The following is a 13229-nucleotide window of genomic DNA, read 5'->3' as shown; positions in this document are numbered from 1 at the left end:
TGACCTTGAAAAACGTTCGTAAGAGGACCCACAAACGTTTACTAATACGAATACAACTCCCATATTAAGCCTGGCGGTGGTTTGGCAAATCTTCCGCGCTGTGAACGAGGAAAACACTCATGAAAAACCGATGTAGCTCCTCTTTGACCTCGAAAAACGTTCGTATCTAGAGCCAGGAACGTTTACTAATACGAATACAACTCCCATATTAAGCCTGGCGGTGGTTTGGCAAATCTTCCGCGCTGTGAACGAGGAAAAACACTCATGACAAACGACGTAGCTATTCTCTGACCTTGAAAAACGTTCGTAACAGGTGCCACAAACGTTTACTAACACGAAAACAACTCCCATACATCCTTAAATCACCCACAACACTGAGATAACGAGACATACTGCTACTCAAGGTCTTCAGTCTTGGCTAACGTGAGACGAATGCGCGGCGACCCCTCACTCTAGGACATGTTTACTTCCGACTTTGCCAGGAGGAGGGGGAAGAGGAGAAGGGGAAGACGAGTGTGGGGGGGGGAGGGGGGGGAGCTTGCCGCAGGTGTATACTCTCGACGGTGAGTTCTTCCGGTATGAGGCGGGGCTAGATACTTCCCTGTGAGCGAGAACGGAGGAGGGGGGGTCGGGGTGGGGGAGCGTGGAGTCGTAATCGCCGCTGAAGGAAAGGTCACGTGTGGGCATAAATAGGAAGGAGAAGAAGCAGCAGACATCAGTTCCATTCGAGACTTGAGACAGCTCGCACACGGGGAAAACTGAGAAACATGGTAAGCTGTAGCCACCACGCACATACACACACACACACACACACACACACACACACATACATACATACATACATACATACATACATACACATATTTCTCCCCTTTCCATTTCTATCCATCAAACAGCTTTTAACTTTATCAACGTCAATCCTTTCCATATAAGTGTTTCTCATTCACTTGTGTGTTTCAACTTTATCTTTAAGACACTCTCTCTCTCTCTCTCTCTCTCTCTCTCTCTCTCTCTCTCTCTCTCTCTCTTGACCTAACGCACACATGTAGTTGTTTAAATCGTGCATATGTAGAGAGTATAGTTTTTTGACACTTTTCTACAGTCATTAATCTCTTGCATGAATTAACTCTTTCAAAACTAGCCTTAGAAAGTATTAGTGAAAGAAGTATTCATTATTTATTTCATTAGCATCATAGATTTTTTTTTCATTTATTTAGATTTACGTCGAAAATAACCGAGAATGGAAACGCGTGTATTACCTGTGACGTTTGTGCAGGTGAAGTGAGAGCGAGAGTGAGAGTGAAAGGAAAAGTGAGTGAGGATACTTGAAAACCGAAGCCAGTCCCAAGTGACGTTTGGACGCTATAGAAGTTGTCTCGAAGAAATGTTGCCGCCACAAGCTGGGATTTTAAGTCACCTGAAGAGTATCTATCAACCCGGACTCTATATAGATTCTCCTTCTAAACATAGGATCAAAGATGAGCTCCTGGGGGGGGCGGCATGAGCCAAGCGAGATGGCGCCACTATAAATCACTTGCCTGCGCCGTAATGGGCTGGGGCCGATCATCAGGCCCCACCAAGAAAGCCTACAGGCGGAAAAAAAAATAAGAACATAAGAACATAACGAGTCTACAAGAGGCTGGTAGACCTATACAAGACAGCTCCTGTGACCCTAACCTTGCCGTCACTGCCCGATGGAATGAAGGCTTTGTGGTTGCGACGAGGCTACGAGAGTCTTAGGGCCAGTTTCACAGTTCCCCATGGTGGGTTAGTAAGCTCCCAAACCAATACCAGAGCCTTCGAAATTTCCTTGTATAGTGTCTGGTGTTTATATTTAAGTTCACAAATTTGATGAAACTATACAGGAAAAGTCTTGTTTATGTAGCGTGGCATTGAAGACCTCACCATTTTGGATTGTATGGGATTCGATAGCTTGGTTCGGGCTGTTACGAAGACACTGTGTTGGACTGCGAAATCGTCTCTTAATATTAAGGAACAGACATTAGAGTGCAGCATTGATGTACTTCTAACCCTCTGTGTCTCTTGTAGTGATATGCTGTTCCCTACTTTCTTGTTCTTGTTCTTGTTCTTCGCTGCGTCAGGAGTAAACTGAATACTGAAGCGCTGCCATCTGCTCTGCGGGCACCAAGTGACTGTCGCGCTGCAGATTAAATCACCAGAGCGGGCAACCTCGTAATGAGCCAATATGCTTTCTGTTGCCTGCATTTTCATATTTCCATGTTTCTTTTTTTTTTCTTCTTCTTCATCTACATCTACATCTTCTTCTTCTTCTTCTTCTTCTTCTTCTTCTTCTCCTCCTCCTCCTCCTCCTTCTTCTTCTTCTTCTTCTTACCCTGTTAGTAAACCCATTTTTTTTATGTGTCCCTGTTGAATCTGAATTTATCCAGTTTAAACCCGTTACTCCTTATATGAATGTCTCCTTTATTAGCCCTTTCATCCATTTATAAACTCGATCATGTCTCCACACCCCCCTGCCTTTCTAGAGAATGCAAGTTTAACTTGAATCATCTTAGTCATCCTCCTCTGCACCGATTCTCTAACATTTTGATATCCATTCTAGTAGGGTGATTCAGAACTGACCAGCAGTCAAGATGAGGTCTAACTAATGCTAAATATAGTTTGAGGAAATTAGCTTCTAGAATGAATTGTGAATGTTGTTGGACGGAGGAGGAGATCACTAACTAACCCCCAAATCTCTCTCCTCTCCCACCCTACTTATGAGAGTGTCATTTAAGCAAGTTTTTTGGAGGGGTTGTTCCTACCTACACTCAGAATACTGCACTTCCCTACATTGAACTCCATCTGCCATTTATCCGCCCAGTCATATAATCGGACCCCTAACACATCCCCAGTCAGATCTTTGCTTCCTATTGCTAAGCAGCCTGACCCAGTTCAAAACTTTACCCTCTACTCCGTGAGCCTGTAATTTAAGCAACAGTCGTTGGTGAGGAACTTTGTCAAACGCTTTACTAAAATCAAGATAGATTACAATCATAATTTTCATCTCTGTCAACCGCCTCAAATACTTTATCCTTCTTCTCCTTCTTCTTCTTCTTCTTCTCCTCCTATCTGTAAAAATATCAACAAAACCGTCCTTTCACATAAAAACCTAACCTATAGAATGCTGCAAAATTCTTCCCACGTGCCCCGCCCATCGTAATCCTTTCCTCACGATCCAAGCCGTTGCCAAATAACTCCGCCAGTGTAGATGAATGAGATACAATGATAAATATAAACCGTAAGAGTCAGCGGGAAGGAGATACAAAGAGATCGACCAAAAAACTCTTCTCACCACCTAAACCGTTGCAAAATGACCCTTAACAATGCGGATGATTAAGACGCAAAAGAGATATAATTCAACTCAGAGCGAGAGAGATACAAAGCAATAGAGAGGGAAAGATATACAAATAGATATATACAGACCGCCTCAAAGCCCTTCTCACCTCTTCAACACTTGCAAAATAACCCTAACAATGAGGATGATTAGGATACGGAGAGATACAATTCAACTCAGAGCGAGAGAGAGATACAAAGCAATAGAGAAGGAAAGATATACAAATAGATATATACAGACCGCCTCAAAGCCCTTCTCACCTCTTCAGCACTTGCAAAATAACCCTAACAATGAGGATGATTAGGATACGGAGAGATATAATTCAACTCAGAGCGAGAGAGAGATACAAAGCAATAGAGAGGGAAAGATATACAAATAGATATATACAGACCACCTCAAAGCCCTTCTCACCTCCTCAACACTTGCAAAATAACCCTAACAATGAGGATGATTAAGATACGGAGAGATATGAACCGTACGAGTGAAAGATAAAAAGATATTCCAAGAGATAAAAGAACGCAAGAAATAGAAGGAAGGAGATACAAATAGCTATATACAGACCACCTCAAAGCCCGTCTCACCTCCTCAACACTTGCAAAATAACCTTAACAATGAGGATGATTAAGATACAGAGAGATACGATTTTGTTAAGAGGTCGACGCGGCGTGAGAAGGGATTTAGTGCTCGGTCATATTCTCTCTCTCCCTCCCTCTCTCCTCTCCCTCTCTCCCTTCTCTCTCTCTCCCTGCTTCCTCTCACATTCCGCGGCTTAAGTTTACGAGTGGAGTGACTTGAAGGGCTCAAATATCTCCCTTTGTGGCTTTAGTAGAAGCTCATCAATCATATCTTTATCTATTTCTCTTCTTTTATGAGTGAAAATGATCTTGGGCTCAATTTTTTCTCCCCACAATCATAAGAGAACGATTGGACCTCTTGTAATATGGGTTCGAATCCCTTTTTCCCCTCGCCACTGTGAAGCTAATAGACGATTCAATCCTTTTTTTTATTCTTGTTTATGTTTTTCTTTGTTTTTTTTTAGTGGAAGCAATAGAGGTTCAAATCCCTTTTCCTTTTCCTCATTGTCACTGTGAAACTAATAGACGTGTAGCTTGTTTTTCATTTCTTTCTTTCTTTCTTTTGTTTCTTGCCATTTTTATCCATTTCCTACATTTTTTTCATATTCTTTTCCTACGGTCTTTTTTCCATTCTGACTTTTTTCCTTCCATTTTCCTCAATTTTCCTTCTTCTACATTATATTTTTCCTTTCTATCTATTATCTCTCTCTCTCTCTCTCTCTCTCTCTCTCTCTCTCTCTCTCTCTCTCTCTCTCTCTCTCTCTCTCTCTCTCTCTCTCTCTCTCTCTCTCTCTCTCTCTCTCTCTCTCTCTCTCTCTCTCTCTCTCTCTCTCTCTCTCTCTCTCTCTCTCTCATTTCTTTTTTTCATTTCATTTTCACCATTTTTCCTTCTCCTTCTTTTCTTTTATTTCCTTCTTCCTCGCTGTCCTTCATCTCCCTCACTTCTTTTCTCCTTCTTTTTCCCTTTCTTCTTCTATTCTTCCTCCTCTTTGCTTCTTATCCTTTCCTTCCTTCATCTTCACCTCTTTCCTCACTTCTTTTTTCCCTGTTTTTCCTTCTCCCTCTCTTCTTCTTCCTCCTCTTGTGGCTTCTTATCCTTTAGTTTATTTTCCTTTCCTTTTATTCCTAAGCAAATAATAAGTTTTTTTTTATCATCTGTCTTCTCTTACCTTTTTTTTTTTTTCTTCCTCTTTATGGACCGTCCTTCAGCGCGGCAACTTCCTCCTCCTGTTAGCTGTGTTCTTCCTCTTCCTCCTCCACCTCCTCTTCCCTTTTCCTCCTCTTCCTCCTCCCTTTCCTTTCCCTCTTCCTCTTCTGCTATGTCTCTTTTACTCCTTTTTTCTCCTCTACCTTGCTTTTCTTTCTCTGTCTTTATTTTTCTCCTTCCTCCTCTTCCTCTTCCCTTCTCTTCCTCTTCCTCCTCCCTTTCCATCCTCTTCCTCTTCTACTTCATCCATTTTACTCCTTTTTTCTCCTCTACCTTGCTTTTCTTTCTCTGTCTTCTTTATTTTTCTCCTTCCTCTTCTTCCTCCTCCCTTTCCTTTTCCTCTTCCTCTTCTACTTCATCCATTTTACTCCTTTTTTCTCCTCTACCTTCTTTCTTTTCTTTCTCTGCCTTCTTTCTTTTTCTCCTCTTCCTCCTCCCTTTCCATCCTCTTCTTCTTCTACTTTTCCTCCCTTTTACTCCTTTTTCTCCTCTTCTTCTTACATTTTCCTCGTCTTTCTTCTCTACTTCCTTCCTTTTCCTCCTCTTCCTCCTCCTTCTCTTTCCTTTTCCTCCTCTTCCTCCTCTATCTCTTTCCTTTTCCTCCTTTTCCTCTTCTACCCCTCCCCCCCTTCTTACTCCTTTTCCTCCTCTATCTCCTCCCTTTTCCTCCTTCTTTCTCTCCCTCCTTTCTTTTTCTCCTCTTCCTCCTCTACTTCCCTTCTTTTCCTCTTCTTTCTCTTCTACCTCCTTCCGTTTTCTCCTCCTCTTCCTCTGCCTTCTGTTCACTCCCTTCTTCCTCTCCCCCCCTCCTTTCCTCCTCCTCTATCTATCTCCTTCCCTCTTCCTCCTCCTCCTCCTCCTCTACCTCCCTCTTTCTCCTGCCCTTAAACCATTGCACAGTCACGGGCAGTTACGTCGCGGTTCATAACGTATCAACAAAGTCACAAAGCGCATCACAGACCTTATGGAATAGCACTGAAGACCACATTGCGGCCAGGGTCAGCGGAGCATCGATTTTGCCATAGGATTGAAGTCGGTTTTGGACCATCATCGGCATAGCGGGAAGGGCGGTCACAATAGGCGCGGAAACCCGTATTTACCGGCCATTCTGCACTCTTGGGTAACCTGTTTGGTGTGATGGAGGTTTGGTTAGTAGGTTAGTGGAATGGGTTAGTGGTGAAGAAAGAAAGAAGATGGGAGGTGAAAGAAGAGATTTAGTTAGAGGTGAAGGAAGAAAGAAAGAAGAAGGGAGGTGAAAGAAGAGATTTAGTTAGAGGTGAAGGAAGAAAGAAAGAAGAAGGGAGGTGAAAGAAGAGATTGAGTTAGAGGTGAAGGAAGAAAGAAAGAAGAAGGGAGGTGAAAGAAGAGACTGAGTTAGAGGTGAAGGAAGAAAGAAAAAAGACTACCACTACTACTACCACTACTACTACCATTACCACCTCAGAACCACAACCATTACTATACCTGGGAACCACTTCTATTACCTGTCTCTCTCTCCCCTACCGTACCTGAGAACCACTATCATTACCTCTCTCTCCCCTACCGTACCTGAGAACCACTACCATTACCTCTCTCTCCCCTACCGTACCTGAGAACCACTACCATAACTTTCTCTCTCTCCTAAGAACCACTATCATAACTTTCTCTCTCTCCCCCCTATCGCACCTAAGAACCACTACCATAACTTTCTCTCTCTCCTAAGAACCACTATCATAACTTTCTCTCCCCAATCGTACCTGAGAACCACTACCATACCTGTCTACCTAAGAACCACTACCATAACTTTCTCTCTCCTAAGAACCACTATCATAACTTTCTCTCTCTCCCCTATCGTACCTGAGAACCACTACCATTACCTGTCTACCTAAGAACCACTACCATAACTTTCTTTTTCTCCCCCCGTCAGTGGAAGGGAACATTGCTAGTTGGCTTCGCTGTGGCCCTCCAGTTGGCAGCGGCAGTAGGCGGAGCAGAGAGCTTGTCCTTCCACGGGTTCCTTCCCCTTGAAAATATAAGGTACGTGAGGCGTCCTACAATGGGTCCTTTTATTCTTCTGTTTTTTTATATTGTTTTGTTTTGTTTTTTTGTGATCTGTTTACTTTTTTTTCTTATTACTCTTGTTTTTGTTTTTTCATTTGTTTTCCTTTTTCATTTCTTTGTTTTCCTTCGTCTCCTTGTTTTTTTTTCTCCTATTCTTCCTGTTTTTTTTTTTTCATCTTGCTCTTTACTTAACTTTACCTTACCTTACCTTACCTTTCCTTTCCTTTCCTTTCCTTACCTTACTTTTCCTTACCTTACCTTACCTTACCTTACCTTACCTTACCTTACCTTACCTTACCTTACCTTTCCTTACCTTATTTTTCCTTACCTTACCTTACATTACCTTACCTTTCCTTACCTTACCTTACCTTAACTACCTTACCTATCTTTCCACCTTGCCCCCAACTTCATTCCCTTCCTTGCTCCCCCAGAGGCAAACAGCCCCGAGGCGACAACCAGCCCAATGACGTGTACAGCCACCTCCAGCCCAAGCCCTTCCTGAGACCCGACGAGGACGTATACTACCCCCCCACCCTCATCGGCTTCGGGCTGGAGTACGGACAAGACCCCGAGGAGAAGGTTTATCAGATCTACTCGAAGCAAGAACTTGAGGAGCTGCGGAGTAAGCAAATGATGAAGAAGAAACACGGCAAGAGCTTCAACAAGGGGTCCCACGACAAGGGTATTCACAGCCAAGAACAGAGCCATGGTGACCCCAATGCGGCTCCTCCTCCTCCTTCCCCAATCCACCAGGGCCAGCCTCCTCTTCCTTCTCCTCCGTCCAACCACCACCATCACCCCAACGAGCCTCATTTCCAGTCCTCTGAGAACCATCACTCCTACGGTTCCCCTCCTCCTCCTCCTCCTCCTCAGTACCTCAAGAAACCCTCCTTCCCTCCTCCCCATCCTCACTTCGGCTAAATCTCAATCCCCATCGTATCCTCCTCTGCTGTAAATACTTCTCTTCATCCCACTGACCTCTCTGATCGTGGTTCAAATCGTCCCTCCACGTCTCGAAAGCCACTCAGGGTGTTTCTTTTACCCGAGTCACCCCTTTCAAGCGTCTCCAGTCACCCAGCCGAAGCCAAACCATGACTGTGTTTATAATTCCTTCAGTCCCCCCGCGTTGTTTCCTTGCTCCGTGCTCTCATATTCGCCTCATGAGTCACCCTGTCACAACCCTCTCGTTTTCATTTTCATGTTCATTGTTTTTTGAGTCACGTTTCGGATCTCAAGTCAATCATTTCTTCAACTTGGGCGCCACAGTGAGCCGCGTATAACACCCGGATTCCTGTCTGTCGCCCCGAAGTCCCTAATCTCAGACGCATTTCGGCTCTCTTCTTTTTTGCCATCCAGTTCAAGTTCAAGTGTGGCTCAAGAAACGAGTGTAGCGCACAACTATATTTCCAAAGGCCATGATGGAGGTTAATCGGGTTCTCTTGAGTGTTTTTTCGCATTCACGGTGCAGAAGCCTTGTCAAACTATCACCAGGCTCGTAGAACTACTCATGGAGACACCCAAAACAATCTATACGAAAGCCTTAGGAATGTGCGCGTAGGTGTCTGAACCCCGAATTGGTTGGGAATACGGGTTCGGTCTGTACCCCAAAATGAACTCGTCCCTTCCCTTCCCATTCCCCGCTTCCTGAATTTAACGTCTCTAATACCTTCCACGTTGCTAATGATTCAAACCGTCCAACGCCATGAGGAAAATAAGGAAGTTAAACGAGTGAAAGAAAAGAAAAAGAGAAGTTGCAAGTATTTCAAAGTCTTCTCATTCTTTATTGTGGCATTCTACTTTCCTAAGAGTCGTGTTAGATGTTGAATACGAACTTACGATTTGTATTTCTCATCTAACCCCGCTCCGGTAGTTTAGTTTAACCTTTTGACGCTGTGTGGCGCTGATGACTCCCCGCCAAACCATTTTAACGTAGTGTGGTGACCCGCTGACTCTTGCAAGGTTAGAGAGTATTGGTTTAAAGGAAAATGGGACAACCTTACCTTCATGCCAACTCGCAGCATCCTTCCCATTCTCATCTCCGCCTCTCATCCATCTCTTCTTCCCTTTCCCTCCCCATCACCTCCTCCTCCTTTTCCCCTTTTTCCTTACCTATATCTCTTCCCATTTTCATGCTACCCTTTCCTCCCTCCCTTAATGCTTCCCTTTCCTTCCCCATTCCCTCCTCTTCCTCCTCCTCCTTCTCCTTTTTTCCCTTTTCCATAGACAAGCTTATTTACATCTCCTCCCATTTTCATGCAACCCTTCCCTTCCCTTTCCTTCCCCATCTCCTCCTCCTCCTCCTCCTCCTCCTCCATCTTCCCCAGAGGCTCAGTGACAGAAGGGCATTCGTATACGGCATTGACCATAAGCTAGGGCATTGCGCCTTCTATTTGTGATATTACATTTACGTATTTATGTATATCTGTCTTATAAGTATGGTTGTACATAAGTGAAGTGTATGATGTATAATTTATGTATCAGTAGTGTACTAATGCTAATGATACGCATATATACAGTGAAAGAAGAAGAAAAAATGGCCCCCAAAAAGATGTTCTATAATGGATGTGTGTGTGATCGTGTGTGCGAGGTCGGGATGTATTTTTCCGGTTCTTGTCACGCAAAATAAGTCTCGAAAATGTTATATAAAAATCTGCTGTCTGTCCCTTGTTCAGTATTATACTTTCTACACCGAAACGAAGTGAGATGTTTTATTTTATTTTTGTATCCTCCTCCTCCTCCTCCTCCTCCTCCTCCTCCTCCTCCAGCAACTCCTCCTCCTCCTCCTCCTATGAAGCAACGGGCGCTATTTTATATTTTTTTTGCTCCTCCTCCTCCTCCTCCTCTTCATCCTCCTCCTCCAGCAGAACCTCCTCCTCCTCCTCCTCCTCCTCTTCATCCTCCTCCTCCAGCAGAACCTCCTCCTCCTCCTCCTCCTCCTCCTCCTCCTCCTCCTCCTCTTCATCCTCCTCCTCCAGCAGAACCTCCTCCTCCTCCTCCTCCTCTTCATCCTCCTCCTCCAGCAGAACCTCCTCCTCCTTCTCCTCCTCCTCCTCTTCATCCTCCTCCTCCAGCAGCTCCTCCTCGTCCTATGAAGCAACGAGCACTATTTTATTATTTTTTATATATAGTTCATTTTTATTCTCAGTTATTTTTTTTGTCTAGGCCTATCCATCATTATTTTAGCTTATTTTTACAGATCATTTTCATTCTCATTGTTTTTTCATTATCTAGGCCTACTCATCATTGTTTTGTAGGTCATTTTAATTCTCATTTTTTTCATCATTCTTTTCCTTTCTCTTATACGTAGTTCATTTACATTTTCAGTATTTTTTTTCATTACCTAGGCCTATAGTCATCATTCTCTTATTTTCTTTTATAGTTCATCCCTTTCTGTTTTTTTTGTCATCTTTCGTCATCATCATCATCATCATCATCTACTTATCAGTCATCCTCATCATTGTATATCATTGTCATCTCTGTTGTTGTTGTTTTCTACCATTTCTAAGCTTATTTTCATCATTCTCATTATTATATTTTTATGATCATTATTGTAGTTTTTATTTCAAAGTCTTTTTTTTTCATCATTCTCATCATTATATTTCATCATCAATTGCTTTTTTTTCATCTTTTCTAATCGTATTTTTTATCATTATTATTATCATATTTTCATCATTATGTTTTTTTTTATTTCTAAGTCATTTTTTCATCATTCTCATCATTATATTTCATCATCAATTGCTTCTTTTTCATCTTTTCTAATCGTATTTTTTATCATTTTTATTTTCATATTTTTATCTTTATTGTTTTTCTTTTATCTCTAAGTATTTTTTTCATCATTCTCGTCATTATATTTCATCATCTATTCCTTTTTTTTCATCTTTTCTAATCGTATTTTTATCATTTTTATTTTCATATTTTTATCTTTATTGTTTTTCTTTTGTCTCTAAGTCATTTTTTTCATCATTCTCATCATTATATTTCATCATCAATTGCTTCTTTTTCATCTTTTCTAATCGTATTTTTTATCATTCTCATTATCATATTTTTTTTTATCTAAGACGTTTTTTTCATCATTCTCATCATTATATTTCATCATCAATTGCTTCTTGTTCATCATTTTCTAATCGTATTTTTATCATTCTCATATTTTTATCTAAGACGTTTTTTTCATCATTCTCATCATTATATTTCATTATCATTGTATTTTTTTCATCTCTTTTCCTATTTTCATTATTGTCATTATCATCATCATTATCTTCCATTTTTATCTCTATAGTTTTCATTTTTAGTCTTCTTTTAATCATCGTCATCGTATATTTCATCATCATTATTTTTGTTTTGTTTTTATATTTTCATCATTATCAACATTATATATCATCATCTTCCTTACATTGTTTTTTTATCTCTAAGTCTTGATTTCACCCTAATCATCATTGTTCCTCGTCATCATTATCATTTTTCATTATCTTTAGTCTTTTTTTCATCATTATCATCATATATCATCGTATCTTCCCTATATCTTTTTTTTTTTATCTCCGAGTCTTAATTTCATCATCCTCATCATTGTTCCTCGTCATCATTATCATTTTTCATTATCTTTAGTCTTTTTTTCATCATTATCATCATATCTCATCGCGTCTTCCCTATATCATTTTTTTATCTCCCAGTCTTAATTTCACCCTAATCATCATTGTTCCTCGTCATCATCATCGTTTTCTCCATCATCTTTAGTGTTATTTTCATCATTATATCATATCTCATCGTATCATCCCTATATCATTTTTTTTTCTCCGAGTCTTAATTTCACCCTAATCATCATTGTTCCTCGTCATCATTATCGTTTTCTCCATCATCTTTAGTGTTATTTTCATCATTATATCATATCTCATCGTATCTTCCCTATATCATTTTTTTTATCTCCGAGTCTTAATTTCACCCTAATCATCATTGTTCCTCGTCATCATTATCGTTTTCTCCATCATCTTTAGTGTTATTTTCATCATTATCATCATATCTCATCGTATCTTCCCTATATAATTTTTTTTATCTCCGAGTCTTAATTTCACCCTAATCATCATTGTTCTTCGTCATCATTATCGTTTTCTCCATCATCTTTAGTCGTATTTTCATCATTATCATCATATCTCATCGTATCATCCCTATATCTTTTTTTTTTATCTCCGAGTCTTAATTTCATCCTAATCATCATTGTTTTTTTTTCATCTTCAGTCTTATTTTCATCATATTCATCATCATATCATTATCATCATTATCAAACCTTCATCTCATCTTCTTCATCGCTACTTCCACCTCTTCGTACAACCTTCTTTTTCTACTTCATCTTCATCGTGAGTTGATTTCGATGCGTTTTTGTTTTTTTGTTTTCTTTTCCTTCATAAACCTTTTTGACACTTTATTTTTTTATGCTGAAGAACTTATTTAGGATCCAACTCCACGCTCGATCCTTCCTGTCTCCTCTCCCCCTTTTCTCTTTTTTCTCTTCTTTCTTCTATAATTTGTCTCCTCTCTCAGCTCTTCCACCTTTCTTCTCCTCCTCCTCCTCCTTCTTCTTCTCTCCTCTTCGCTTTCCTTTTCTTGCTTTCCTTCCCGATCCTTTCCTTTCCTTTCCTTTCCTTTCCTTCCTTTCCTTCCTTTCCTTCACCATCATTCCCTTTCCTTTCCTTTATTTTGTTTTATTTCCTTTCTTTCCTTTCCTTCCTTCCCTTCCTTTCCTTCCTTTTCTTTTAATTCTCTCCTTTCCTTTTCTCTTTTTCCATTTCTCATCCTGCCGTCTCAATGTTTCCTTAAGTCCCTTCTTCATCTCTCCTCCTTCCTTCCTTTATCATCCCTTTCCTTCCCCATTCTCTGCCCTTCTAACTTCACTAAAATATATGACGTTTTTCTCGATATCCTTCAGTTCTTGCTATGTAAAGTTAAGCATTCTTTACGTGTAGTTACTAATGGTTTGGTGTGACGGAGCTGAGCACTAAGACCACGCGTATCTGACTTGGCAGTATTTTGTGTATTCCTTCCTCCTTTCAATTCTCTCTCT

General features: G+C 40.9%; 1 protein-coding gene and 2 long non-coding RNA genes across 3 annotated transcripts; 1 reads left to right on the top strand and 2 right to left on the bottom strand.

Moving 5' to 3' along the window:
* The first annotated feature begins 613 nt into the window (after window positions 1–613).
* LOC127001203 (uncharacterized) lies at window positions 614–9875 on the top strand. Its single transcript, XM_050865425.1, has 3 exons — window positions 614–770; window positions 7044–7153; window positions 7609–9875. The coding sequence occupies exons 1-3, from the start codon at window positions 768–770 to the stop codon at window positions 8096–8098; spliced, it is 603 nt and encodes a 200-aa protein (XP_050721382.1). The 5' UTR covers window positions 614–767; the 3' UTR covers window positions 8099–9875.
* On the bottom strand, window positions 5177–5648 carry LOC127001204 (uncharacterized). The gene is made up of 2 exons (XR_007754893.1): window positions 5524–5648; window positions 5177–5410 (listed from the first exon to the last, which is right to left on the bottom strand). It is a non-coding gene; the product is annotated as an uncharacterized LOC127001204 (long non-coding RNA).
* Window positions 7178–7665, bottom strand: LOC127001205 (uncharacterized). The gene is made up of 2 exons (XR_007754894.1): window positions 7526–7665; window positions 7178–7485 (listed from the first exon to the last, which is right to left on the bottom strand). It is a non-coding gene; the product is annotated as an uncharacterized LOC127001205 (long non-coding RNA).
* Window positions 9876–13229: the final 3354 nt, after the last annotated feature.

This window comes from Eriocheir sinensis, chromosome 20 (genome assembly GCF_024679095.1).
Source record: "Eriocheir sinensis breed Jianghai 21 chromosome 20, ASM2467909v1, whole genome shotgun sequence".
NCBI classification, from domain to species: Eukaryota; Metazoa; Arthropoda; class Malacostraca; order Decapoda; family Varunidae; genus Eriocheir; species Eriocheir sinensis.
The sequence above is the reverse complement of the archived record's forward strand: the minus strand, read 5'-3'. Positions and strand labels throughout refer to the sequence as shown.